This window comes from Corythoichthys intestinalis, chromosome 20 (assembly GCF_030265065.1).
Source record: "Corythoichthys intestinalis isolate RoL2023-P3 chromosome 20, ASM3026506v1, whole genome shotgun sequence".
Classification (NCBI taxonomy): Eukaryota; Metazoa; Chordata; class Actinopteri; order Syngnathiformes; family Syngnathidae; genus Corythoichthys; species Corythoichthys intestinalis.
In genome coordinates, this window is record NC_080414.1 from 25,459,663 (window position 1) to 25,482,677 (window position 23,015).

Sequence of the window (23,015 nt, forward strand, 5' to 3'; positions counted from 1 at the left end):
CGAATGTGCGGCGAGTCTTTAAGCCACTGTGGTGCCGCCTTATCACAACAAAGATTTTTACGTTGAAATTTTTGGGAATATATGCTTGAATCCCTGAATTCCTTACAGATATGGATGTAAAACAGTCTCGATTCTTGGTAAAAAGCAAAGAAATTGGGCTGTCAGCATTTATTGTACGGAAATATTGCGAATTATGACGCCAATGCCGTAGCGGTTAATTTCTCCCATTCAAATTTTTTTTTTTCTAACACCGTTTCAAAATGCATGCATGGTACGAAAAATATAATAATTACCTTAAATCCTCGAACAAATAACTCCTGAGGCAATCCTTCCTGTTTGTATGCGGTACAACTTTCGTACATTTTCAACCTAAATGCGCCGTTGGATTGCTGCATGAGTTGAATAACTGCGACCGACTTCGACCCACTGAAGCGGAGTGTAGGACGGCCCCCCTACTTGAAGGCGTGGTGCAGTGTCAATATCATTATGACGTCTATGACTGGACGAAACATGTTTATAGCTGCTCTGCCATTGGCTATTGCCTAGCATCTTCCTGGCATCCAATTGTCTAAGAGGGACTTCTACTGTATGTGTGTATCCTAGCGTCCTTTTCATTCGTCCCTCGGGCCATGAGGGGTTCCGATTGCTTTACATGAGTGTATTAACTGTTGCATTATTACACAATAAACATAAAAATAAGGTTGTGCATAATCTACAGGGGTTGGACAAAATAATGGAAACATCTAACATTTTGGCGTCAAAATCACATAATTGATAAAAAAATGGCATGAGGAACATTCCAATGAAGTTGAGCATCTCGTATGGCTGGCACAATCCCCAGACCTCAACATAATTGAGCATTTATGGTCAATTTTAGAGATTCAATTAAGACGTTGATTTCCACCGCCATCCTCTGTAAAACAGTAAAAGGTATTCTAACTGAAGAATGGTTTAAAATTCTTTTGGAAATATTTTACAAGTTGTATGAATCAATAACTTGTAGAATTGAGGCTGTAATTGCCACCAAAAGGCGGACCAACACCATCATAAATTAGTATTTTAAAAATGTTTTTTTAGATGTTTTCATTAGTTTTTCCAACCCCTGTAACTGTAACATGCATTTGTTACATCTTTTGATGCATTTTTATGCTTTAAAAAATATTTATGTCTGAATTTTAGGGGGCTTGGAACAGATTAGGGCATTTACTGTACATGGGAAACACGTCACTACTTATGGATTTTCAGTTTACGAAACTACTTCCAGAACCAATTAATTTCATAAGTAGAAGTACCACTGTACTTTAAATACAAAGAAAACTAGAATTTCACTAATTCATATACACATTAAATATCAGGGCATTTATAACCTACAAGTATTCTAGTTTTAATTCCTACGTGTCAATATTTCATAAAGAAATACAATGATTCTAAGCTGCTTTTCCCCCCTTTGTGTACTTATTGTTGAGCTTGGGACTATAATCGACAAGTACTGTTTGAAAGGATCAGGATCACTACCTTCACATACATTACTCAATATTCCTTCTCCTTCTAATATCCAAGCAAAATCCTAAATCAAATAGAATTAGCGGGGGAAAGGGATTGTAAAGATTTGTTTCGTGTATTGACTTCATTGCAAACAGCAGAGAGCAGATTAGTTGGATAAAAAAGGCTAATCAACTTTGACATCAACTGAATACACACTGTCAAAATAAAAGACGCAAAATCGAAACGAAATCTAACAGTTTTGCAAGAATACAGGTGTACTTTAAATGAATGGAAGCATTTCCACACGTTAAACGCAATAAAATGTCCTGCACAATCACTTGTAAGTGCTCATCATACTGTTTAAGTGCCAAAAATGCACTTCATTAGTTAGAACTAGTATTCATCTGATTACATGTTTCGGCTTGCAATGCTATGCCGCAGTTTTTATGATTATGCCATAGCCATGGCTAATGTAAATTGAGTGTTTTCACTTTACTTTTTGGCGTCTTAAAGTTCAAGATAGGGGTGCAACTTTATTTACTGTAGTTAAAGGTAATGTTAGTTGCCACCATTGTTTAAGATTTATGTGTTAAAAATTAAATCCTTTTTGACGGCGTATCAATGACATTTTTATTGTTGCTATTGTAGCAGGGATTTGTCCCTATCCCCTCGCACTGTTCAAATCTTACCAGTGGTGGAATGTAACAAAGTTTTATATACTACAGTGGGGCAAATAAGTATTTAGTCAACCACCAATTGTGCAAGTTCTCCTACTTGAAAAGATTAGAGAGGCCTGTAATTGTCAACATGGGTAAACCTCAACCATGAGAGACAGAATGCGGAAAAAAAAAACAGAAAATCACATTTATTTCCAAATTAGAGTGAAAAATAAGTATTTGGTCACCTACAAACAAGCAAGATGATAACAAAATGACCGCCAAATGATAACAAGAACGGTGAGCAAAAATCCCATATCCACACGGAGGGACCTAGTGAATGACCTACAGAGAGCTGGGACCACAGTAACAATGGCTACCATCAGTAATACAGTGCGCCGCCAGTGACTCAAATCCAGCACTGCCAGACGTGTCCCCCAGCTGAACAAAGTACACGTCCAGGCCCATCTGCGGTTCGCTAGAGAGAATTTGGATGATCCAGAAGAGGACTGGGAGAATGTGTTATGGTCAGATAAAACCAAAATTGAAAAGGGACCAGGACAACTGATCTGTGTAAAGGAAAGAATGAATGGGGCCATGTATCGAGAGATTTTGAGTGAAAATCTCCTTCCATCAGCAAGGGCATGGAAGATGAGACATGGCTGGGTCTTTCAGCATGACAGTGATCCCAAACACACAGCCAGGGCAACAAAGGAGTGGCTTCGTAAGAAGCATTTCAAGGTCCTGGAGTGGTCTAGCCAGTCTCCAAATCACAACCCCATAGAAAATCTGTGGAGGGAGTTCGTGTTGCCCAACGACAGCCCCAAAACATTACTGCTCTAGAGGAGATCTGCATGGAGGAATGGGCCAAATACCCACAACAGTGTGTGAAAAGCTTGTGAAGAGTTACAGAAAACCTTTGGTCTCCGTTATTGCTCTGTTTTTTTTGTTTTTCCCATATTCTGTCTCTCATGGTTGAGGTTTACCCATGTTGACAATTACAGGCCTCTGTAATATTTTCAAGTGGGAGAACTTGCACAATTAGTGGTTGACTAAATACTTATTTGCCCCACTGTATGTTCAAAGTAAAAGAACTTCGTTACTGTATTAAAGTACTTTTTTGTGTGTACTTTACTTGAGTACAAATATGAAGTGGTACTTTTTACTTTTACTCACTGCATTTTACAGCAGGTATCTGTCCTTTTTACTCCACTACATTTCAAATTGTTGCTTGCGTTACACGTTAGTTTTTTTTTCTCATTGCGAATTGATAGTTCCGTTTTCAAGCCTCAAATGCAATCAATGAAACCCTGTGAAACTATACCGTAATTGGGCACTTGAGGCAGCAACACGAGTACAAGGGAGATTAGGCAGGTGAACAAGATAATGACCAATACACCACCACACTCTTGTACAGTAAGTGGTGGTGTCATTACCCAATCATGACTGTCATGTTGTGTGCGTTCGCAGTTCCTTTTTCCTCATTCAGCACATGATTGAGTTGGATGTGCGGGGCTATGCGCCACACCTGTAATGCATTAGGAACGCTTAATATTTAAGAATGCCTATCCCCATCTGCAAGTGTCGGACTATTGCTTGCGTACTTGCCTTGCTTGCCGCTGTGTGTGGATTATCATCTTCGTGCTTCTCTACATTTCTACGGTTGTGTCCTAGTTTGATCGTTTTAGACTTTTGTGCTATATTGGACTTTGTAATCTGATTTTTGTACGTTGTTATATTTGCGTTTTCTGGCGTGCTCCCTTTGTTGTACTCTGTTACATTCGCGTTTTCTAGCGTGCTCCCTTAGCTGTACTTTGTTATACTCGCATTTTTCGCGTGCTTCCTTTGTTGCACTTATTAAATACAAACTATTCCTGGTCTCCGGGTCTGTGACATCAGCTCGCTGTTCATAACAGTGACGGGCTACAGAGATTGCTCCTGCGCATGTGCGAACCGCCGCCATTTTCTCTTGAGCGATAACGGCAGATGTAGATATGTACATGTTAGATTAAACAATTAAAAAAAACATTTTTTGGGGGGATGCTTTTTTTTTTTTTTTTACACCAACCAATGATTATGCCATCAATAGAAGTAAAGACGATGCCTTCAAATAGTTTTTAATATACATGTGTAGAACATAAACTCAACTATACTATACTTATGCAAATATAGGACTGACGCATTCGTTCATTTTTACAATAGCACTGTTTCTTACATATATCTTATCAAACAATCAGTAAAAAGGCTTGTTAAGGTACAGATATCTAAAAAACCTTGTGTGCTATAACAAAGTCTGTAATGTTTAAAGATTTTGGTTTACATTTTAACAGTGTGAATGGTCTCTGAATGGTTTAATTGGGGTGAGTGTAAGTAAAGCACTTTTTAGATTCTTAGACATTAAGACATTAAGTCAATGTAACGCTCGTAAGGGTAGAGGAATGAGTGCTGCACATTTTGTACATCAGGTGGCGGGATGCACCTGGAAATTATATAAATACATATACAGTGCCCTCCATAATTATTGGCACCCCTGGTTAAGATGTGTTTTTTAGCTTCTAATATTTAAAAAAAAAAAATCAAATAATATAGGACCTTAATGGAAAAAAAAGAAAAATCCAACCTTCAATACAAGTTGAAGCCTGGGACCAACGCACACGGTCCAGTTGAAGCCTGGGACCGTGTGCTTTGGTCAGATGAGACCAAGATTGAGCTTTTTGGCAACAAACACTCTAAATGGGTCTGGTGTGCCACGAAAGATGCGGATGCTGAAAAGCACCTCATACCCACTGTGAAGTATGGGGGTGGGTCAGTGATGCTGTGGGGCTGTTTCGCTTCCAAAGTCCCTGGGAACCTTGTCAGGGTGCATGGCATCATGAATGCTTTGAAATACCAGGACATTTTAAATCAAAATCTGTTGCCCTCTGCCCGAAAGCTGAAGATGGGTCGTCACTGGGTCTCTCAGCAAGACAATGACCCTAAACATATGGCCAAATCTACACAGAAATTGTTCACCAGACACAAAATCAAACTTGTGAAACATTATAGGAGAAGATTAGGTGCTGTTTTGTTGGCAAAAGGGGGTTGTACGAAGTATTGACGCCAGGGGTGCTAATAATTGTGACACACATTATTTGATGTCAAATAATTATTTCTTTATGTGGGAGTTTTTCCTCACTGAATAAATGCACTTGTATTGAAGGTTGGAATTTTCTCTTTTTTTTCCATTAAGGTCCCATATTATTTGAATTAAAAAAAATTATTAGGAGCTAAAAAACACATCTTAACCAGGGGTGCCAATAATTATAGAGGGCACTGTATCTATATACATTTATACATATATACGTAGTTAATTCTTTTGCATCGGGAGAAAATACTTTAACTTTTTAGTTGTAAATTTTAAAGCAAGTAACTTTGTACTTTGAGTATTTTTTTTCTTTGATACTTGTACTTTTACTTAAGTAATTTTTTTGCACCTGTATCTGTAATTTTATTTAAATAAAAATAAGTGAGTACTTCATCCACCACTGAATCCTACTGGTGTTCTTTTTGTATCCATCAATTCCTATTATGCTGTTCAGGGTCATACCTGGGGGTGAGATGCAGACTACACGTTGAAAAGGTCACAAGTCAATTGCAGGGAACTTATAGAGACAACCATTCACACTGTTTCAGACATACCGTATTTTTCAGACTATAAGTCGCAGTGACCCCCCCCCATAGTTTGGCCGGCGGTATAACTTATACTCTGGAGCGATTTACATGTGAAATTATTATCATATTATAATAGAATTTCACATCTTATTTTAACACAGGACCGCAAGAGGACACTCAAGGCCTGTGTTTCAACAATGGTGGTAACTTAAAAAAAACAATAACAACTGAGAAGGGCTGCGAAATAAAAATAAAATAAAATAAAAACGCCACTGAAAATAAAATCCTATTCTGCAGATTACAAGCTGCAAGTAGTGAAATATGCAGCCAAAAACGGTAATCGAGCAGCAGAAAAAGTTTGGAGTTGGAATAGAACAACAATTTCCCGCTATATTTTTATTTTAAATTGCCTCTCAAGATCACATGTATGTCCATGGAGTTGGATTTTATCAACAACAAAAAATCCTCCCAAAATGCGACTTGTGCTCTACTGTGACTTATAGTCTGAAAAATACGGTAACTGCCTGCACCTAACCAACACATCATCAGTTATTAGAATTTTAGTATTAGTAGCACAAAGACACACTAAACACAGGTATAGAATGATTGCGTATTATTTATTTATATGTGATAAACAAACAGCAACTAGAGAGCCCACTGAATAAATGCATTCTTCACGTAGAAGTCAATGTTTATATTGATTCAAATGGAATGACTCCTGAAGCGCCTCATCCATGCACTTTACTATCATCAAGGGTATTCTCGTATGCATTCTCCATTAAACAGTTGCTTTGTGGAGACATTCTAATATAGGGAGCAGTAACAAAACATAATACTGTTTTGATTTTAATAGGTAATATCCCTCAGCCTTTCCATCAATAAATATGCCATTTTGTATAGGAAAACAGGCAGGCATGGAACACCTTGATTTAGTGCCGGTTTACATAAGAGCTGCTGCTCCTACTGCAATACCGTAAGTAATGAAGCAGCAATCTGTGTTTTGTAGGAGCAAGTGTTTCACTCATGTGTGTTTTTTCACTGTCCTTTTCCCTTTCCTTTGTTTTGTTGCCCTGACTTGAATCAACATCATCACAGTTGTAGTAAATCCTTTCAGCAGTGTGACTACTTTTGCCATAGTTTTTTTTTTTTTTTTTTTTTTTTTTTTTTTTAGATTGATGCTTTTTCCAGCCAGTGTGTGTGCGTGTCAATGTGTGATTATGTACTGGCAGCATTTCATTTTAAATGAAAAAGCAGTTGTCATGGAAAAATGGGTCCTAGCAGTAGCATCCACATAATGTGCATGAATTGTACTGTCTCCCTTGTGTGTATACTGGTTGGAGAGTCAAAATGCCTGGCTTTTATTATTATTTTTTTATATTACATTGGAGAAAGCAATATGCATATGCACCCAATCCAAGTTGTTTTGTGTAAACGTTGCCATGGTTTATTATTTTTGGCTGTCTGTCATGTAAATGAGTCATTTCAGTCAAAGTTTCAGGAGTAAGCCTGCGTACAAATGAGAACAATTTATTCAGTGAGGATTTCCAAGGATTTAGGGGGGAAAAAAGTATATATACAGAACATATCTGCTCTTCTCTTTTTTTTCCCCTTTGCTACAGCCCCCTAGGTTACAAACTGCTCTTCTGATGTGTTATCAGCACCACACAGGCCCATATACTGTATATTTGGTTAGGTTTAGTTAACTGACAAAAATAAAGCCAGGGAGAGTTTATAAAGTACAGTAAAGCATTTTATATATATATTACATATATACATGCCATAGGCTACATTGTACCTTATATTTAATGAATAAAGGCTGCATATCTAATCTAAGGGTATCATCGGCATGGTGACATTTATTGAATTATAAATGACTTAGTAATATTTTAGAATGAATGCACTATTTTGTGTAACCTCTCACAGTGAATGCTGATCATCAGCTTGGAAAGTCAAATTTAGTATTTCAAAATTTGAATGTGATCAAGGGCTTAGGTTTGCACAGGGACGGTAGGGACATAACACTACCAACTTTTCAGGATGCTCAAATTGTCCCCACTAACCTTAAAGCAACCCTGTATGCATTATATAATGAGTTCAGTTATATACAGTGCCTTGCAAAAGTATTCGGCCCCCTTGAACCTTGTAACCTTTCGCCACATTTCAGGCTTCAAACATAAAGATATAAAAATTTTTGTCAAGAATCAACAACAAGTGGGACACAATCGTGAAGTGGAACAAAATTTATTGGATAATCTAAACTTTTTTTAACAAATAAAAAACTGAAAAGTGGGGCGTGCAATATTATTCGGCCCCCTTGCGTTATTACTTTGTAGCGCCACCTTTTGCTCCAATTACAGCTGCAAGTCGCATGGGGTATGTTTCTATCAGTTTTGCACATCGAGAGACTGACATTCTTGCCCATTCTTCCTTGCAAAACAGCTCGAGCTCAGTGAGGTTGGATGGAGAGTGTTTGTGAACAGCAGTCTTCAGCTCTTTCCACAGATTCTCGATTGGATTCAGGTCTGGACTTTGACTTGGCCATTCTAACACCTGGATACGTTTATTTTTGAACCATTCCATTGTAGATTTGGCTTTATGTTTTGGATCATTGTCCTGTTGGAAGATAAATCTCCGTCCCAGTCTCAGGTCTTGTGCAGATACCAACAGGTTTTCTTCCAGAATGTTTTTGTATTTGGCTGCATCCATCTTCCCGTCAATTTTAACCATCTTCCCTGTCCCTGCTGAAGAAAAGCAGGCCCAAACCATGATGCTGCCACCACCATGTTTGACAGTGGGGATGGTGTGTTCAGGGTGATGAGCGGTGTTGCTTTTACGCCAAACATATCGTTTTGCATTGTGGCCAAAAAGTTCAATTTTGGTTTCATCTGACCAGAGCACCTTCTTCCACATGTTTGGTGTGTCTCCCAGGTGGCTTGTGGCAAACTTTAAATGAGACTCTTTATGGATATCTTTGAGAAATGGCTTTCGTCTTGCCACTCTTCCATAAAGGCCAGATTTGTGCAGTGTACGACTGATTGTTGTCCTATGGACAGACTCTCCCACCTCAGCTGTAGATCTCTGCAGTTCATCCAGAGTGATCATGGGCCTCTTGGCTGCATCTCTGATCAGTTTTCTCCTTGTTTGAGAAGAAAGTTTGGAAGGACGGCCGGGTCTTGGTAGATTTGCAGTGGTCTGATGCTCCTTCCATTTCAATATGATGGCTTGCACAGTGCTCCTTGAGATTTTTAAAGCTTGGGAAATCTTTTTGTATCCAAATCCGGCTTTAAACTTCTCCACAACAGTATCTCGGACCTGCCTAGTGTGTTCCTTGGTTTTCATAATGCTCTCTGCACTTTAAACAGAACCCTGAGACTATCACACAGCAGGTGCATTTATACGGAGACTTGATTACACACAGGTGGATTCTATTTATCATCATCGGTCATTTAGGACAACATTGGATCATTCAGAGATCCTCACTGAACTTCTGGAGTGAGTTTGCTGCACTGAAAGTAAAGGGGCCGAATAATATTGCACGCCCCACTTTTCAGTTTTTTATTTGTTAAAAAAGTTTAAATTATCCAATAAATGTTGTTCCACTTCACGATTGTGTCCCACTTGTTGATTCTTGACAAAAAAATTAAATTTCATATCTTTATGTTTGAAGCCTGAAATGTGGCGAAAGGTTGCAAGATTCAAGGGGGCTGAATACTTTTGCAAGGCACTGTGTATATATATATATATATATATATATATATATATATATATACATGCCGTAGGCTACATTGTACCTTATATTTAATGAATAAAGGCTGCATATCTAAACTAAGGGTATCATCGGCATGGTGACATTTATTGAATTATAAATGACTTAGTAATATTATAGAATGAATGCACTATTTTGTGTAACCTCTCACAGTGAATGCTGATCATCAGCTTGGAAAGTCAAATTTAGTATTTCAAAATTTGAATGTGATCAAGGGCTTAGGTTTGCACAGGGACGGTAGGGACATAACACTACCAACTTTTCAGGATGCTCAAATTGTCCCCACCAACCTTAAAGTAACCCTGTATGCATTATATAATGAGTTCAGTTATATAGGTAATTTAGATTGTCTTCAAATACTTTATGTTGTAAGAACATAATTGACCCTACCATTATTAAGTGAATTATTTTCATTATGTTCAAAGTTACATTCACGCCTTTTCACTTGCTGAATGCGCTGGTCCATTTTTCCCTCCCTCAATTGCACGTTTGATTGGCTGATGACGAGCCACCCCCGACACACACACGCACGCTCACACAGCCCCAACAGAAACACATGTGGACAACATGCCGCTTCCTCGATACGAGACGAGGGATATTAAACATTTTTTATCGGCCAGCAGCAGCCACTGTAAGTAATTTAAAAAGATGCCAATGTTGTGGAGGTGAGAAACACACCACTAATTTTTAAAGGTTGGAATCTTTGGGCACCTAACGATTCAATTACGATTACGATTCAGAGGCTACGATTTGATTATAAATCGATTATTGATGACACCCCACCTCCCCAAGCTACTAGCTGGTTTTAACTCATTTGCTCCGAAAAATGTATAAATGCGTTCTAATTTTAATTGTTTCAGTGTCCCAAAAACGTATTTATCGTTTCCGTTTTTTTTTTTTTTTTTTTTTTTTTTTGACAAGAGGCATCTCTAGGTTCTGTTGCACTTAAACTGCAATGCACAATGCTCAAAACTCATTTTAAAGCAATAAAACTGGCCACTGGAGGGCAGTAACACATTTTGTAAAAACTCATCTCGGGCCAAGAAAGGTGAAGAAAATAGTCAGCAAACAGAAGTTGGAGGGATCTTGTGAGGAAACGTGAGAAAAATGTGGAGAACAATCGGGGAAAAAAGGCAAACGAGTGTTTTTAAATATAAACTAAACCATCGTCAAAGAAGGATTCAAAAACAGTGGCAGGTTCCACATGCATTCTGCGGAGCTCACGTTGCATTACTCTTGAGCCCGAGGTTGAAACAGAAGATGAAGGTGATGAAGATGATGAAAAAAGCGAGACCGGTCTTGATCCGGACTCATCAGATTACTGGGAGCCACCTCATTCAACCGGGAGCAGCCGAGAGCCTTCCCCGTTGTTATGTGCGCAAATAGTTCAACAGTTCAATAGTTTAGTAATGTGTAAATAAATTGTTACTTTGCGATCAAAAGCTCTATTTGTCTTGTTGTTTATGCTATTTTGTAGAATGAAAACATTATTCAGATGTTTGGGATGTCACAAAAGCGAAATATAGCTGTGTTAAAGTTATGTTTGAAATGTATGCTTTTACAAAAAGCTCAATTTGTCTGTTTTTTTCATCAGAAATTGGAAAATTGCTCAAACTAAGCTATTTTCTAATGCTGATTTCTAAAGAATGGAAAAAGATATGAACTTCCTTTTTGTCTGCTGAAAGAAGATAGTCTCATTTTTCTTTTGGTGGGTTCCATGTTTATATAGCAATAGAACAGAATTTTCTGTGGGCCTCGTAAAAAAGTCAAAATCCAGTAAAACGGCCTGAAGCGAAGGGCCTTGCTCCGGTGAAAATGGCTGGGAGTAAATGAGAATGTTTCGTACATTAGTTACAAAAATTGTACAAAAAGCCTCTCAGGCTTAAATAAATGACTATTTCAGTATTAGTTAACAGTTCATAACAGTGAATAAAATACTCAAGTCCCATTCTGTATCAGCAGCTTTAAACTACACCCAATTAATTTAATGTTGTGAATCAACTGTTAAAGTTGTTAAAATTGATCCATTTATTTCATAATTTCCCTTCTGTCTACTTTCGAAATGTGAAAGTTTTAAAACTGATTTAAAGATAGATTCAAGTCAAGATTTTGCTGATTTAGGAGTATTTTAGATAAAAAGTTCGCTTGGAAGGTTCGCTACAACAGCCTTCCAGGGAAGTCTACTGCTTTAAGATGGCGGCTGTTTACTAATGCCAGCCAGTCTGTCATTTTGCATCTAGCTTTCTATACATGTGCTGCTAACGCCGCCGAGTCTGTCATTTCACATCTAGTTCTTTATACATGTGATATGTACCATAGCATTATGTGGACGTAGTTTGTAGCGGCTGTCGGCAGCAGTCAGGTATCGTGTTTTTTTTATCTAGCGGCATGAGTTGAGCCAGAGCCGTGAGTTGAGCATTGTCACTAATCAGGTAATGACAAGCATGATGTTTACTTTTGGTCAGTTCCTCATTGCTTCCCGAGGACTGCACTGACTGTGTTTTAGTTCCGCTTTATTTGACATATTTCAATAATCGAAATTTGGATGTTTATGAATCATTATCGAATCTTCCACGGCCGAATCGCAAATAATCTAAGAATCGGAAATTTCCCAGACCTCTAATAATTTTGCCATTGAAAGTCCGAACTCCATTAGAGTTAGCATAACATTAAACTGTGTGAACTTACTAACCTACAAAACTCAAGTAGGAAGCTGCTTAGAAGTGTCCTTTTGTTTATGTTTTCAACTGGTAACGTCAATTAAACTGTGAGAAATATAGTAAACTCTGCTGGAAACTATAGAACCAGAAAAACGTGAGCAAGAAGCTGCTTAGAGAAAGAAGGTGCTGAATAACCTAATATGTTGCATAACATAACATAATCATAATCTATGTAGATAAAGTTTTTTTTTTTTTTTTTTTTTTTTGTTTGTTGTTGTTGTTGGATGCCACAAGCTACCCACACCCCTGGTTTAGGTTAATATTTGTGAGAAATGTAGCCTTGACCCCTGTTTACCCAATCTGCTTGGTCTTATTAATGTCCCATCCCAAGCAAAAAGTGTACGTGCAGGTTATGCCGTTATATTGTCCCTACCAAGGTTGAGACCAAACATACGCCCTTGAACGTGAAGTTAAATAAGCGTTCAGTGTTTCTTTCACATGTGGTGCAAAAATCATATGCCATTGCTTCTATTGAAGCTAAATTGAGCAGCATAGTAAACAATGGGGTGGCGTGGCTCAGTGTCATTTCCCAACGCAAGGGTTGTGGATTCGATTCCCACCCATGAGACCTCGTCTAAGTATCCTTGAGCAAGATACTGAACTCCAAGTTGCTCCTGTTGCTGCATCCTCAGTCGATTAATGATGATATAGTATCAAAGCACTTTGAGAACCTTGAAGGTGGAAAGGCTCTATACAAGGTTAAGTCAAATTACAATATGAACAATTTGCACTACATGAAATTCAAGTGATATACAACCATAGGGAAGTTAACCTCCTGGTGGCCGAAAAGTTTAATTGCTTTCAATTGACTTTCCAATATATTGATTATAAACTGTTTTCCTGTAAAATATTGTCTATAAAAGTTGTAAAACACTAAAACAACAAAAATGAATGAAATGAAAAACAAAGATTTTATAATGGGACAAAATTATTTTTCGAACAGATCATGTTAGACGGTCATTTGCTTTGCTTAGCCAAAACCACCTGACGACCGAAAAAGGCAAATTATTTTCAAACCTAAGCTTTCAAAAGCGACAACAACCACTAAGCAAGAACCAATGATTGAAAATGTGGACCATGAAACGCAAGAGACCATCGTCAAAATGGTGAGCGGAGTTTCAATTTGCCCCACTAAAGACGCTAATTGTACAACGGAGCCACTATCAGTGTCTTGCCAATGTAGTTACCCCCATCAAAAATTGTATCCCCTGGCGGCGGGAGTGCACACACACATTAGTTATGAGTTATGTTGACTTAATGAATTGAAGCCAGAAAAGAACCACAGTTATAGATTTTGGACATCGACATTTATTAAACTGGAGAAACTCCATACAAGACTTGAATTACTGTAATAACAGTTATAGGTCATCCTACGAGTAAAACAGTAAAGCATTGCCTTATTTTACATTCAGTACATATTTTACATTATACGACAGAAACAAAATTAATGGACGGGCCATGTTTTATAACCTCGTAGATAACTACATCACCAAAACATGGAAATCAAGCAAATCATTGCAGCACAGTGGCCCCGCCCAGGGGATACAATTTTTGACGGGGGTAACCACATTGGCACGACACTGGCAATGGATGACGATCTTGGCAAAAAGTATAGCTGTCCTAAGCATTCCCCTCAAGAATGATGGGAAACAAAAAAAACGCTCATTTTCAACTTATTATTATGAATATTCTAGTAAATTAATTTTATTGTTGACACTGCATTTCGGGGTCATCAACATGTTGTGCCCCCCCCACCCCAAAAGTCAAACTCTGTGCATTTATACAACATGACAATTTTAAATAAAAGTTCAAGTAAAAAGACCTTTGCACAGAACAGCAATACCTCGCCTTTATTTTGTTCCATATCTAAAATCATAATTCAATGTACTGATTTCAAGCAAATATTACACTATTGAAATGAAACTAATTGCAGGCAATCACCTCAAGCAGCTGAAAATATAGTGCCTATGTACTGTATCATACTACAAAGTTTTAACCTTTAATTACTGCCTGTTGGGGAAAAGCCAAGTCACAACAACAGCTTTACTGCAAGAGTTGTCATTTTATACGTGTTTGTATCATCCTTAATAATACAAAGGCAAAACAATCAACTATAAAAGCTCACAAATTGGGACACTCATAAGTCAAACCAACACTGTTCTGTAACTAAAAAGAAAACAGTAAATGGTGCTACTCTAAGAACAATAAATAGAGGTTGCACACTGTAGGTCAATGGTCAAGGCCATTGCTTGGCAGAAAGCAAAAATCTAACCTCATCAACCAACACATCCCAATTTGTTTTGCTACATCCACATGGTCGGGGCAGAAATAGGTTTAAACATCATGAGGGCATGGAGCCATCCTGCCTTGTATCACTTATTGGCAGGCTGATGTGCAGCAGCAGTCATTACGTAACAAAGCTAGATTTTGGGGACACTTCAAATGCGTGCCAATATGGTGGCAAACATCAGCATATTAGTAGGGGGGAAAAAACAGTAAAACAGGCATGCCAGTGGGACAACATCAACCAACCCACCATGTTTGAAGTGAACTGCGACAAGACTTTCCACCCTTTTGAAAGAGCATCACTGCAGAGATTATGCATGCTGAACTCATGCAAGTGCCGTTATACTCATAGTGCTAATAAATAGTCCAGTTTGGTTGTATAACAGAGTGCAATCTTGAGATTAATGTGTAATTTGTGACTGGAATCTCCAGAGAATTACATAAATTACATTTTGTTTACTCTAAGGAGGACAACATCATACATTGCAAATGTCGTATCTTCCCAGCTGGATTCGATAATCAAGGAGATCAAATAACAGTGCTTTAAATATGTGTAAAATAGAAATAAATATCAAAGCTCATTTTTAGATCAATGCTGTCAGAGAGCTATTAAATCTAACCGCAATGCTATTTAGAGTTTGTGCAAAAACACTGCACACTTATCTTTGTATAAGTCAACGTTTTAAAACCAGTGAGTTTTCCCTCTAGTGGTATGTGAATGAATATTATGAATTCATTAATATGTAATTGGAAGATTTTAATAAACATTTTAACTATATTTTGAATGTTTTCTTGTCGGATTAAAACTTCTGAATATAACCTCAGTTTGTTTTTTGATAAATATTCAATTTTTTTTCTGTGGAGGTATACCTAATATTTTGGCCAGCACTTGGGCTGGGATGAATAGAGGGATTTGCAATACTAAAGTGCAGCTTTCAAATGTGCACCAACAGCTCGATGGAAATACGTACCTTAAAATTCAGCACCTTTCTGAATACTAACATGCTATGAAGAATAAAGGCAGTTTTGAAGGCAAACGAAGGCTCCAACCCTGCAAGTCCTTTTTTTTCTCCACAGAGTGGAATAAAGTAACTGAAGGAGCAACTTCTCAGCAATATTTGTTGACTTTCTCATAAGAAAATACGTCCTTGGAACTTAAAAGCGAATGCATCAACCCACACATCCCTGCTATCAACCAACATTTTTTCCTACTGTCTAATTGCTGCCAGTTTTGCTCAAAATGTCACCCTTTCAAACGCATCCTTTACTTTATATGCTTCCGTTTTGATCTTGTAGTGTCATGGTTGCTATAATTTCCCCTCTTCCCTTTCCAAGCTGGACAAACAGCGTTCCAAGTAATAAACACAGGCAACAGTGTAATGTCTGCATCAGTAGGCCTCTTAAGCCTAACACCCAAGAGTCATGTGGGATCAAATCAACATCAAAGCCTGGCCAATGATGTTATAAGAGCTTTGCAACAATGGAACAATAATTAAAGCCTCGTGGATTTCCAAAACACTGTGGCACACACACACACACTGCACTGTATGTATATCGCTGCCTGAAGTCATGCTGATTCAAAGAGCTCAGCTTGATGTTTGTCACAAAGGCGCGCCAACCTTTTGTAAGTCTTGACACATACAGCTACCTGCCACACAATATGTAAGCCGCCATTCCCGTCCATTTTGAAAGCAGTAAACATATTTAAAACACTCTCATCCGCTAAGCGTAGGCTCATTGGCTCAAGATCAAGCTGTCATACACAGCAGTAGTAGGAAAGCATAAGACGCTAAGATGCTTTTAAATGCACTCTTTAATGAGGCAAATGCATGAGAAAGTCCTTATGGACAAAGTAGACATTTGCATGTATTTTTACACTCACTTTTATAGTGATTATGTAATTAATATCCCAAATGAGCAATTCTTTTCTTTTTTTTATCCCGAGATTAGTCCTTGATTAATGAGCTTCCTCTATTTAAAGCTCAGTCTGATGAAGGATTATCTTACATTTTACTACTGTTGAATATCCACTGTGGCTATATTGATCTGCCTTCATGTACCTTTTGTAATGTGCAAATGCCTTAAGAGATAGCCTCGAAGCATGAATACTAACTTTCTGACTACATTTATGTGACTTGAAGGTCACGTTTTATTTTCCTCAGCAGCCAAACCAAACTAAAATGTTGGCTCTGGAGGTAATTCTGCTTATTCTGCAAATGAATGCATGCCTTTTAAACACACAGCCGGCACATCTCTTTTTACCTCTTCAGTTTCCACATCCTCGACAGCCTCAGTGGGTTCCGGCGCTTTCACGAACCACCACTGGATCTCCAAATAAACTGACGTGGTTCCGCTCTGGAACGCGCACGCCATCTCTATGTTTTGTCCCTCTTTAACCGTCATGTTAGAGGGTAGATCAGTGAAGCGACCTGCAGAAGATGGGAGATGCGTGGGGGTGGGAGTTGCGGAGATAATAAGTGAAGGAAAGATGGAGAGCAAGGGAATGAGAGAAAGCATTGTAGGTATAATTTGGTCATGTCTGCACACGTTGAAATAACCATGAATTAACTCAATGGACAGTTTTGAAGATCTCTGCACCTCCCGGTTTCTCATCAATAGAGGCACATTGCTCGATAAATGTATGCAATAAATCAATAGCTTTTTTATTTTATTAAATGACTTTTTGCACAAGCACTTGAGAAACTCGGAATAAACGTTTTGTATGTTTTTTTTTTTGTGTGTGTGTGTGTGAATGCGGTCGTCTTTCAACTGGTTTTATTTATTTATAATGCCCGCAAGAAACATCAAGAAAGTGCAATCCAATGCTTGATGAAGGGCAGATGCTTTTCAGGACCTCGAACAGTGACATTTAGCAGCTATCCGTGGTTCTGAAGCCCTTTTTCATGAAGCAGACACGTTTCCTATCCACAAAATAGCCCTTCAGACTAGAAAATATATCATGAAAGCAATTAATAGGCGACACGCTCAAACATATCATGCAATCACCAGTTGCATTTTCATCTTTTTTTCCCCACATCTTTTGTGTTCCATCTTTCTAGATGGCGTTGTCCTCTTTCTGGGACATTTTTAAAACCACCTCACTCATTAGATTTACGACTTTTGATGGGGGGTGATGCGCCCTTTTTTTTTTCTTTTCATTACTATTATTTTATAACACTTTCTCAGATCGGCAAGCCTCGGAAATCTTACCTTCAAAGGAGAATCCAAAATGCACACAAAACCCAGCCAAGAAAATAAATCCAGCGGTATCATGAGAAGTCCACATCATTGCACTGCTGAGAGGTTTCTTTACATGAGCTGTAGAGGGCAAAAAGACGAAGAAAATGGAGCAAGCCAAAAAAGGAAAAATAATCAAACACTTGCTGGGTCGGTGTTTATCAGCGGAGGCTGCCGCAGGTTGAACATGCCGCAAAACTAGCGCCAGTCGTTGCTCAACTTCTTCCTGTCCTTTCTTTTCCGCCCGTGAGTTGCGGCGGCGGCGACTGCTCGGCTCGACTCGAGTGTGCAAAATAAGCAGCGGGTTGCGGGACTTGCTGTGCAACACCGGAGAGACGTCAGTCAGTCTGCTGGTGAATCACTGTGTGGCACTTTTTTCGCCGAGCTTCTCCTCAGCTCTTCGTCCTCGGGCTACTCATTTAAACATCGCATCTCTTCGTGGTTTTATGCAAATATCCACATGCCACTTATTTATTCGGAGAAATATATTTGGAGCAAATGTCAGCATGCGCAGCCAAATCTATAGTGTGCAAATTGACACTCGCCGCATCTGACTTGTTCCAAATAGAATGTATGACTATATGAAATATAATTTAGTTGAACGTGGGCGTGGCCAAGATTGCAGGGTACTTAAACTCTGGAAAAGGAGCCCTGTAACATAAAACGGGAAAAGGAGGGTGGGGGGCGCTGTAACGTCAGGGTAAGTGCAGCAAGTCATAAGTCATTAGTATAGAAAGGATCCCGTTGGAATATTATTAGTCCCATGGGCAGACTGAGAACATGCAGTCCTTTTGCATTATGCACACATCGTGCCACTCCTTGGATTAGTGAAAATGTATTCAGAGTACAATCTGAGGGCATCCAACTGGATAAATCACCTTTTCACTTTCTATTTTCTTTCTTTTTCTTTTTTCTTCTAACAACAGTGACTCCTAAGATGAAGCAGAATACTCACAGGCCAATGCGTTCTTTTTGGAGATAACTGTGGAAATCATTTAGAATGTGTTAACTAGGGTGACCAAACGTCCTCTTTTGCCCGGACAAGTCCTACTTTCACGTAGTATCCTCGTCGTCCGGGCGGGTTTTATAAATTCATAAAAATGTCCGGTTTTAATGATTTTTCACGGGACCAATTTGAAGAGAATCCCTCCGGCCGCTGAGTGGCAGCAGTTGACATAGCTCCTACTATAAGGGAGGGAAGGAGTGGTTCTTCTTGTTTTGTTGGCAGTTTACCCCTATCATGAGGCATTACCGCCATCTACTGGGTTGATGATTTGGCCACAACGCCTGCCCACTTGTTAAGTTTTTTACGATAAATACGTATATAATGGCAACTATTGACTTCTGTCGGAGCTTTGACTGTCAAACCCTGTTTGGTGTCGCATCGTTGCGCTGCCAGTGATTGTAAACTTTTGTAGCAAAGTTTGATTTTTGCATCAGCTAACTATCTGTAAGCTAAACCACGCTAGGCATTATGGGAAACGTAGTTTTGAACTGCTACGTTTGAAAACATACTGGTTGAATAGTTTGTCAGTTTATTTCGGTTATTGTTTGTGTGCAATCTAGAACATTAAATGAGAATATATATATATATATATATATATATATATATATATATATATATTTATATATATATATATATGTATTAGTCGTTATTTATTGTTTTTTTTGTTTTTTTTCAAAGTTTTTCCATCCAGAGTGAGGGGGCACACTTTAAATATATTAAAGTGATATAGGCATCTTTGAGTGAACTTTGAGTAAAATTCAAGTATCTTGAGGCCGGTGTTGTGCCGAAAAATAGCTGCCCGGCGTGAAATGCCCCCCCTGATGGGAACGCTTATTTATAACGCTTTATGGAGCGTTTATTTTATTTATTTTTATTTATTTATTTTATTATTGAGAGCCCACACGTCACTCGTACAAACAGCTTTGTCTTACCAATCGATGGAAATGGAAACGATTTTCTTGTACCGTGAATATGTATTATTTTACTCTGCTTGAACTAATAAATGTCATACCTGTGTGATTGTCATTGGGATATGGTCGTGAAAACCTGTAGACTAATACATTTCTGTTCAAAGATGGTTATGTGGCCCAGTCCACGATTTGTTACTAAAATACAGTACAAGTATTTTGTGTAATTTATTTATTTAAAACTGATTTTACAGTCGTGAATTCATTACTGTAATGCGTCCATGAAAACATTTGATGTTTTCACCTCAATAAAGCGGTATAAATAAGCGTTCCCGTCAGGGGGGACCATTCACGCGGGGCGGCTATTTTTCGGCACAACACCGGGCTGAGTGTCCTCTTTTTTGGAAATCAAAATATGGTCACCCTAGTGTTAACCAACGCACTATTGCGGGTCATTTTTTCTATTGTAGCTTTTTGAGTTTGTTAGATTTCCCACACCCTAGTGCAATACAACACTGTGTCACAACATGCCAGGCAGCACTGAGCTCTAGTGGAGAATACCCTCTACAAAACTGTTGTTATTCCAAAATAGTTTGGTTAAACATTTTGGGATTGTGACCCCCAAGTGCATTATAAACATAGGCTTTTGTTGGAGGGGGGCGAAATGTGTTGATAACCCCGAAACGCAGTGTCGGCAGTAAAAATAACTTACAATATATAGCCTATATATAACTGTACATGGCAGAAAACACAGACAAGGCTGAAAAAGCACTTTCTGCTCTTGCACTCCTCTTTAAAAGAAACTGCTGTATTTAAAACCAAAATAACTTGTGTTTGATAGAACGATATGTCTATATGCTGCCATAGCAGCTTCATGGCACATGAAGCCTCCAAACTATATTTAATTTGTCCGTTTTACCCTGAAAACCCCCGTTTACAGACGTCGCGCAACCGCTTTTGTTTCAACCTAGCCATAAAAAGAAGGTAAGTAATTATATTTATTATTCAAAATGTCATTTTTAGCTTAGAATCATGAATTGATGTCTAAAATTTCTTTTTTTTTTTTTTTTTTTTTTTAAACTTTAAAAAATTATTCACTCACATTTTTTAAACTTTTAAACAAATTATGTCACAATGAAAAAAATGGTGTCTGTAAAAAAGTCACAGATATCTACCTCATAACTATCGCTTAATTGAATTTTTTTTGGTTACTGTCGCATTTTCTCTGATATGTGAGATGATAATCGATCCAAACAAAGAAAAATTGGAAATTAACATTTAAAAGGGTAAATATATGAAAAAGAACATCTAGACTATTCCTTAATGTCTGCGATTTCTGCGTCACGACCCTTGTTATATTACCATGTTTCACCCATAAAATCCCCAAAAAAATCCAGCTGTGGCCATTCACAGCTGTGTCTTGACACTCAGTGATACATGCTACATGGAGTTTTTGGACCGAAACAAGGTAAGTACGCGCTAATATCTCGTTAAAGTCATGGCGTCTGTAATTCTGCTCTCGTGTGCTCTCACCTCCAAATAGCGTTTTGCTGTTTAAAAACATTTTTCTTTTTTTTTTTTTTTTCAAAAAATGCCCTCCTGTTCAACATTTTTCTTCCCCAAGAAAATTGAGATTTTAAGCTTTCCAATGATGTGTCACACATGAATTTCGGACAGTTTTGAAAGATGGCCAAAAAGCGGAACTTCAAGTCACCTGAGTGTTTTCCACCACATCTATAGAACGGAAAACATAGACAAGGCTGAAAAAGCAGTTCCTGCTCTTGCACCCCTCATTAAAATAAACTGCTGTATTTTAACGTGCCTATGACATGAAAAAAAAAAAGCATGTTTATTTCACAAGGTATTTTATGCTCCTGAATATAATGGACCACTTGAATGTGTGTGGAAGCGATCGATTTATTTAATAATTTATTTTAATCCTGCGCCATGAAAATGAATAACTTCCTGTTTTGAGGAGGAATGCGAATGTGACGTCACCCGGGTCAGCATCTCACAATAGAGCATTGCTTTATAGCATTCAGATGGATTTCAGCTGATTTTGCGGATTGACTTGTTTATTTTTTGCAACACGCCAGCCAAATGTGCTGCAGGGTTTTGTTGCTGCACCAGGGAGATGCGTGTGAGTCCTTTTGGGTTTGAAAAGGTTCCCGTTCAACCAGGATTGGCAAAAACAAGTCTGACAACTGTGGGACCATTGGACTTACGAGGAAGTGGGTAAAAATCGTTTTTTTGTATTATGTCAAATACTGGGATCATGGCACATGTTTTCAGTGCGGAGGTGGCTTGCATTTTGTGGCTGCCAATGCTACTTGTCCACCAAGAATGCCACTTGGCTAACGACCTGTGGTTTGTTGCACACCCCCCTCGGTCCTCTTCACTTGCCCGCCGTGAGAGTGCCATACTCGGCTTATTTCCCTCTTCGTGTGCCCGGTGTTCTGTCAAATTTTGCACCCCATCAGAAATTGCAACTTTGTGTTACACATGGTCGTGAATACAGCGATTACAAAGTAAACACTGCAAATTTTCTTTAAAAAAATATTTACTTACGTTTGATCATGTACAGACATGTAAAAAGGTATCCTCAGACACATCCTGCCATGATAGCTGCACACAACAACTGCATGCCGCTCTCTCACTGTATACATCTTTGCCATGTAGTTAAGCATTAATTTACGCCATATTCGTGTTGAACATGTACTTACTGAATGCTCACAACGTTACTTTTGGTAACATGGTAACATTAAAGTCCAACTGAAAGTAAACGAGGGCTTATTTACAGCCACAACAGATTTGGGAGCAAAATATTATAAGGGTGCAAAATTTGTCAGAACACCGGCAATAGACCACTATCCTCGGGTTGGGCTCGGGCAGCTACCCGCTCCTCCGACGTCAGCCGGTTTGTCCGGCAGTCATTCTCCAGCTGCTTCCCTGGCAAACAAGCTCTCCTGCCCGTAGCAGGGGAACGACAAGCTGTCACTTGCTCGTGCCGGGGAGGTTGCCTATCGGCGAAGACAATCGACAACCCCGCTGCCATGTGACATGATCCGGGGTAGTTTTGTGTGATTTTTCGCTTCCAAAGGCGAAAATAAGACTTTGAAACGCCGCTTCGTTCGGGGTATCATGTTGGCTAGCTGTTACGCCTCCTGGCTTGTTTACGCTCTCCAAAGCCGGGGCAGTGAAATGACACAAGCCAGACTAACTCCGGTGGCATATAATATCGTTCGGGGGGTGCAAGAAGTCGACAGTTTCGACCATTATGGAGTAATTTTGCCATGTCGT

The 23,015-nt window shown here is 38.7% G+C and overlaps 1 protein-coding gene across 1 annotated transcript in view; it reads right to left on the reverse strand.

The window, feature by feature from the left end:
• Window positions 1-18,354, reverse strand: part of vstm2a (V-set and transmembrane domain containing 2A) — a 105,125-nt gene extending 86,771 nt beyond the window's left edge. The window contains exons 1-2 of the mRNA XM_057823980.1: window positions 17,775-18,354; window positions 16,827-16,993 (exon numbers count right to left, since the gene is read on the reverse strand). Coding sequence (XP_057679963.1) covers window positions 16,827-16,993; window positions 17,775-17,853 — 246 coding nt within the window. The 5' untranslated portion in view covers window positions 17,854-18,354. The remainder of the gene's footprint in view (window positions 1-16,826; window positions 16,994-17,774) is intronic.
• Between the last annotated feature and the right edge of the window lie 4,661 nt (window positions 18,355-23,015).